Below are 7,684 nucleotides of genomic sequence, written 5' to 3' on the forward strand. Positions count from 1 at the left end.
ATCCACCAGTGACAACATGGAACGTCTATGAAAGGCTATGTAATTTTTTCCTTCGCATGAGGAAAAAGACAGGGGGGGGGGAGAAAGAGAGAGAGAAGAAAACTCTGTCTGTCTGAAGATACTGTATAAATTCTGCAATTGCTTTCTCAGTACTGTAACATACACTATTCATCCAAAGCATTCCTACACATACATACACATACAGATTTCAGGTATTCTTTAAAATGTACAAGTTCTACTCACTCACACACAAAAAACAAGTATGTATCCATTAAATAAACAGTTTACACTGATGAAGTCGGAGGACCTTAAAGATGTGTTTCACTGAGAATCCATTACATGGTTGTAAAATCATTAAACAAATGTCCATAGATCAGTGGAAGAGTAGTGTCATAGTACACACAGTATCGCTGTCCAACTGGGGAACAAATCCACAGCCTCTAGACATCTCAGCGGATCTAATTCAGTGACCTTACTATTCAAACTGGAGAGATCTTTAAGATCCTCTAAGAAGATCCTCAGGAATCTGGAGGTGGATATCAATTGTGTTATTTGGATTTGGATGTGTGGCTTTACTTGAAAACACAACTAGAGAAAGTGTACTAACCATGTGAGGTATGGTAAACAGAATATCCCACACTGAACAACTGCAAATGGTCTGATTTCATCTCAGATAAATGAGATATTTATATTGATATTAGAATTCAGAGGTTCTGCGTGTTACTCATCATTAACGCATTTAGTGTGTGTGTGTGTGTGTGTGTGTGTGTGCGCGTGCGTGTGAGAGAGAGAGAGAGAGAGAGAGAGAGAGAGAGAGAGAGTGTGCATGTGTGTTTGTGTGTGTGTTGAGGCAGTTGGGGGGAAGTGGAGTGTGTTGAAATGAATTTCATATATCTGAGCATCTGGATATGACTCAGCTTAATGCTTTCTCTGATTCAGTTCAGCTCCCCTGCTGCACTACCTGCAACCACAGCTTTCCACCACCATGTCCTCGTATTGCTTATAGACAACATTATTGGCTGCATCAATGTACAGGATGCTGATGGGACTCAGGCGGGTGGGCACACAGCAGGTCGGCGGGGTCGACCTGGGATCCATGGAGTTCATCAGAGTCTGGATGATTGCGTGGTTGGTGGGCTCCAGGTGGGAACGGATGGGAAAATCGCAGACGCCGTCGCAGTGGAAGGCCTCGTACTCCAGAGGAGCGATGATCCAGTCGTCCCAGCCCATCTCCTTGAAGTTGACGTGCAGCTGTTTCCGATTGCACCGTGGCTTGGGTGCCTTGACGGGCTTCTTTCCGCGGGCGACCGGAGCGCGCCGCATGCGCCGCTGTGTGAATAGGTACTCGTACACTGTCTTGTTGTCGTGGCCCGACCGAGCCTTGATCTCGTTATAGAACAGCCCCCGTTTTTTCGTGCGGCCAAACACTACGAAAAAGGCTTTCTCTTTAGTGTGTCTTCCCATCCGTCCCAGTCCCAGCGCCCTCAGGTCCACAGGTCGCCCTCGTTCTATGGCCTCCAGTTCAAAGCACAGCTGTGCAGTGTTCCTGAAGTTCTTGAATAATTTCCAAATGTCAAACACCTCCCATTTAGGCACACCGTGATCCTCCAGTTGGCGGGACAGCAGTAACACAGCCCTCTGTTTACCTGTGGCACAAGTGTAGAGCTTCAGGAGGGTAGAACCATCACCGGAGTGGGCTTTACGAGGATCCGTCGACCTCTTTCTTAGGACGTGCAGCTCGGCACCCAACAAACCCTCTTTCTCCAGAGAGCTGATGTTGAAGTGGTACCTCTGTCGCCTCAGGTGAGGAAGACGCTCATCTGAAAGAGAGTGAGAGAATTAAGAGCAATCCATAGTACTGGTTCAGTTAGGACAGTTGATTAACTTAGCCAGTGCCACATTACAGCTTGAGAAACCTAAATGCAGAGTTTCCCTCTCTCCGACAAACCTTAAGGGAAAAGAAAGAAAATACAAAGAGTAATCACTAATGTCCTGCTCCTCAGTGTTGCTTTTCTGCTTTTACTTAAATGGCTAACAGCAAAACTTTCTTGCTTGGCTTTTTTTTTGTTGTTGTTGCAGGAGTATATGAAGGCTGTACTGTATGAATCAAAGAGTCCATTTTTATTCTGGCAAAATTTGCTCTAAAAAGTCATTAAATTAAAAGCAGACCTTTCCAGCTAGCAGACCACATTATACTGTAAACAGTCCATTATTATCAACCTTCAGATGTTTACCAGTGGGCCTACCACCACGACACATGGCATTCTCCAACAGAAACAAAACACACCTGGAAAATATAGAAGGCAGCTGATGAAGCTGGGACAGACAGACAGACACAGGGAAAGAGAGAGAGAGAGAGAGAGAGAGACAGAGAGAGAGAGAGAGAGAGATACTAACAGAGAAAGACTGGTGTGTGTGTGTGTGTGTGTGTGTGTGTGTGAAAATTCATTACAGAGCAAACCAAAAGAAAATTATTTGTGTGTGTTATTACGGGTTCATAAAGAAAAGAAAGGGAGGGGTGGTCAAGATGTGAGGTAGGGATTATCAGTTACAGCATATAGAAGCACAGCACCAGCAATTTGCTGAGGACAAGTTATACAAATAATGTGTAAATTAAAAGTACATTAAGTGCTTGAAACATTAACGTGTAGCGGCTAGAACTACTAAGCCACAGTCGTTCAAACATCATCTTAAACAGTTTTACGCTGCAGAGAAAACATTACACAGAGGCCACCCTCTTGTAACCTCCTGGAAAGTTTATTTTCGTTGGTGCGGTAGTAAATTAGGCTACAGATTCGATGGTCGCGTAGAGGAGTAGGCCTACAAGCACAGGGGAGTCTGAGTTCACGATCAAAAAGCCATCACGTCAAATTACGAGTAGTGTGTGGAACTGCACTATCCAGATATATCACGTTTTAGAGAAAAAAAATCCCCCAGGACCAGATCCGTGTCCAAAGCCTGTAGGCAACAAGTGGGGATATTCTGTGTCATGCAGAAGGAGAAATGGAATCGACTGAGGATGAGAAATTTAGATAGCATTTGTCTTGGATGTACGCCTACATTTTTTCTCCAGACCGCGGTCAAAATAAATAATTTCCACAACGTCTTCCCACTGATTATTATTATTCTCTCTCTCTCTCTCTCTCTCTCTCTCTCTCTCTCTGACTCTGACTCTATTGCTCTCTCTCCCATCGCTGGCTCGCTCGCTTTCTCTGTCGGACCTTTTCGTTGCAATGTAAAACTGGAATATTTCTGCGGCACTGAATTCACCCCGCTCTTTTACAGAAGACTGTTTCTAACACTTTTACGCAATAGATTAAGGACAAGTAACTTGAAAGCCGATTAACTCACACTTTTAAATATTCTCTTTTGATTAATGTAAGTTTACCTTGCCCTTTATCCACAAAGCTGGTGATAGTATTGGCCATGCCAGCCTCGTGGAGAATGCTGGTGTTCACCTCCCCAGTTGAAAGAGACCAGTACAGCGACAGCATGTAATCATGGGGAGTCACCAAAGGATGCTTGGAGGAGTCTCTCTCTCCCAGTTTGCTAATGACTTTGCCGTTCCGCTGTGCTGCTGGTGTCACACCACTCTGCGCGGCTTGTCTGGGCTTTCCTGCTTGTAGGGCGGCCGGCTCGGCTGCCGCCTTTACGACCGGTTTACCCTTATTTTTTAGAGCCGGGTTCTTCCCCGTGTAGGCACTGAATGATGCGGCAGAGGATGCAGGTACCCAAGAGCGCGCGGCTTCTTTCCGTCCTAAACTGACAGATCCCCCTGCGCGGCTGGTCTGTGCGTTTGCCACTGATGCGACAGGTCTCACTCTGCTGGATTCGCCCTTTATCTGTGGGGGCCCTGTCCTGATTCGTGAAATCCGTGCTCCGTTATAGAGATGTCCACCTGATGCGCTTTTATTCCACAACATTATCCTTGAAGAACTTCCAGTCCCCGGGCGAGCTCCGTCTCCTCTGCTTTCGGTGTGACTGGCCCGCTTGTTCTCCATGGCGCGCTGCGCCGTTCCGGGTACCGAGAGCGCCTTTGGAATGAAGTCCAAATACAAGAGAGTCCAGCACCCCAATAAAAGAGGGAGACGAGACAGAACTTTCATCCTTCGATCTTCCTCTGAATCTGGGCGAGACAGAAATGCTCACAGAGTCCTCCTGCTTGAGGTATATCACCATGAACCGGCTGGCAAAGGTGAAAATGTGGACTAAGATTAGGATTTTTTGTGTAAATTAAATTATGCAAACCATTACTATAGGATCTGTTCTTCAGTACCATAGTGATACAAATCCTACGCCCCTGGATTTGCGGTTCGGTCTGCAAAAGGGTTTGCATTAATGGGGACGACCTGACTTCCCTTTAAGTCTAGCAATTCTGCTCGATATCTTGTAAGAGTCTTGTTTAAATCCCACTTTTTCCAAGAGGGAAGAATGGCGTAATGCTGCTGCTGTGTAAAGATCAGTTTCTCTCTCTCTCTCTCTCTCTCTCTCTCTCTCTCTCTCTCTCTCTCTCTCTCTCTCTCTCTCTCTCTAAGTTTGAACTTCGTCCAGTGAAAATACTTCACACAGAGGGACCTGCAGGTGCTCAGAATTCTCCGCAAACCTGAACGCAGGAATTGGAAACGGAATTCCAACGCAAACTAGTTTAATTACTCTCTGATGTCATGCTGTCCAAACTCATTTCAGTGCAATATTTCTTAAAAAATCTTCTCTGCTCTTTCCACTACCATGACTCACTCGCGATATAAAAGGCACTAAAACTAAAAGCTTTGCATTAGGTCATTTCAAGGTAGCCTCAGGCTAGTTTTCACTCTTCAGATCTCAGAACGAGGTTAAAAGGTAGACTTCGTTGTAATTATTTAATATCTTCTGTACTTGTGCCAGACTGAGAAATGTACGTCAGACGGATAGGCGAATGACAGCGGTGAACAGAAATGTATTAATTGCTTCCTTAATGTTTTATTTATGATCACGTCCAAAAATTCTCACAATTTCTCAATTCTCAATCTGAATTTGTGAGAAATGGAGAAAAGCATATATGATTTAAACTTTCAGTCAAACAAAAAGCCGCTATCCACGCCTAAATGTTTATTTTTATGTTACACGAAAAATGTGTGCGTATTGTGCCAATGTAGGCTATTCATTCATTTTCGCTGAAGCAAAGTTGTGAGCGTTTTCTGCTCTGGAGTCTGGCTCGCATATCCTAACGCACGCGCACAAACAAACACGCGCCCACAATAATTCTGCAAATAATATATGAAGTGGGACGCTGGGAGGGCGAACAACAAAGGATATATTTTGATAGATTTGATTTCTTTGTTTCTCGCTCAGTAATGTGAAAATGACAGTAAATCTAGTGCAGATCAGCATGACATGATAAACTTATTTTTGTGGATATTCCAATGTTAGATAAAGCGCTAGTGTTGCAGATGGCGTTTGCTCGCCTACGGTACAGTATTTCTATCCTCAGCAATACACACACAGGGATTTCAATTTAAGAATCACTGTCACATTAATTTATAACTGCATTAATCCAGTCGCTTTAACTGGCATCATAAATATGGGACTGTGTTGCAGAAATAATTACATGCCAAAAAAAAAATGGGGTTAAGTTTTGAAATTTGGCAGGCAGTCATGTCTCTTGTGTTTTGAAAAAAAGAAACTGAGAAATATGTTTTATTAGTCCGAACATTTCTCATGCAGTGTGTGTTGAACATTCCTGTCTACATAACTAATGTTGGCAATAAAAGAGCGCAGTCCGTCAGGGGAAGTCAGGTAGCCATACACAGATAAGAGCCCAGCCTTGCCAGCAGTAAATGTACACTTCTGAAACTTTATATATAAAACACATTACATTCAACTACTGTAAGAGGAGTAGAAATGATTGCAGCCTATTACTCATTAATGAACTAAGGGTTATTCTAGAGTTATGCTCACATATTTATCTCTAATTGCCTTCTCAAAGTTTAACCTTTCACTCCATTTTGGGATTAAAAAGAATTTATAGAGACATCCATCATTAATAGACTCTGTGGGCTTTTTTTCTTGTCAAGGCTCTGGCACTGGACAGTCTCCAGCTAATATATGCAGTTGTTTGTTTTTAAATTGATTCTCTCTTGTTTTTGGCATTTCTTCATGATATATCATCAGTTCTTGAGAAGAACTGGAGAGCGTCTTGACTTTTATTACAATCTATCTGTCAGCATTTTTAGATCTGAGAACCTCCACAGTAAAGACATCGCATTCTGGAAAGTATTGTTTGACATCCAGAGGGCTCAGTGAACATACTGGAATCATGACCAGTAAACCAATCTTCCTTCCACACTAATACTTCAGATCAATCAATAGCCTTCCAGGCCAAAGTTTGTAAGCAGATTTGAGAAGAATTCATGACTAAACACGTTGACTTGTTTTGCATATGTCAAAGCAAGTCCATGCTACCTTCTTGTGATCACTGGTCTTCCTACATTGAGGCTAAATATTAAAAAAAAAAAAAATCCAGAGAAAAAGTAAAATAGTGAAGTTACTGTCCTGCAGTTCCACAGCAGATGCACTGATGGCACATCTATTTTATCAGTCATTTCTTATATGAACAGCTAGGTCTATATGTCTCTTGAATCTGTTCAGGGCAGCATCTGGTTCATCTATGCCATGCTTTTGCTTGGAGCTTTGGCAAGATTTATCAAAAACATCCACACACTCCACTGAAACCCTTAACATCGACCTTCAGTGAAAATGCTTAGTCTGCACTCTTCAAGACAACAAATGTGCCAGTCATATCCCTAGGGAGAAATAATCCAGTTGAGGAAGGGTGTTTGGTGTGTGAGAGAGACGGTGTCTAAGGTAAGCATTCTCATCCTGGACTAAAAAGGGACGACTTGGGCACACTCACATGTAAACCTACTCTCTGAAGGATGAAAACCTCCAAGCTTAAGCACCCGGTTTTATAACAGTCAGCGCTACCCTTTTTTGTTTTGTTTAACCTTTTCTAACTGTCCTGAATTTATTCTTTTTAACAGGATGTTTTCAGAAGCCAAGAGGAAATCTGCCACGTCCAGCGGTTTCACCCGCACCTCTACAGGCATACTACAACAAGAACATTTCTTTTGTGTGAGATGTTCTCTAGTCCGTGCCCTGTTACGGTAGTAACTTTGTGTATATAAATGTGTACACTGGTGCTATTGAGGTGGAGTGACATTCAAAAGCCACAAAAATTTTTCAGTCGTAAGCGCTGGCTGAATCAAATAAAGAGAGCTCTTGTATCCTAGGAGCAGACAAAGTTTTGAGCTGCCTTTGGGACACATGTCTTAGACTTTCTGGACATCATCTCACTTCAACATATAGGTTGTGAGAAAAAGGGATGAATAAGATAAATAAAAGCTCTTTAAAAACATTACAAAAGATTATAAAGCATGACTCCGTAAAGCAATGTTTTTTACTTTAAAATGACAAGTTTTTTATGGCTGCTTTGACTTTCAACTTAAAACATTTGAGAAAGGAGGTTCAGGTAAATGCAGAAACAGGCAAATGTAGTTCAGCTAATGGACATAATGAAGAAAATAATGGGGAAAAATATCAAATTCCTTCAGGATTGCTAAAATAACATCCATTTGGGAATATACACAGTCACATTTGATGATCCTTTCACACAGTCTTCTGCAAAACAAGACACCACAACGCTAAT

General features: G+C 42.6%; 1 protein-coding gene across 1 annotated transcript; it reads right to left on the reverse strand.

Annotated features, from left to right (window-relative positions):
• Positions 1-957: 957 nt before the first annotated feature.
• Positions 958-4,106, reverse strand: gdf5 (growth differentiation factor 5). The gene is made up of 2 exons (XM_030779072.1): positions 3,389-4,106; positions 958-1,820 (listed from the first exon to the last, which is right to left on the reverse strand). Exons 1-2 carry the CDS (start codon positions 4,104-4,106, stop codon positions 958-960), a joined length of 1,581 nt encoding a protein of 526 aa, XP_030634932.1.
• Positions 4,107-7,684: the final 3,578 nt, after the last annotated feature.

This window comes from Chanos chanos, chromosome 7, assembly GCF_902362185.1.
Source record: "Chanos chanos chromosome 7, fChaCha1.1, whole genome shotgun sequence".
NCBI classification, from domain to species: Eukaryota; Metazoa; Chordata; class Actinopteri; order Gonorynchiformes; family Chanidae; genus Chanos; species Chanos chanos.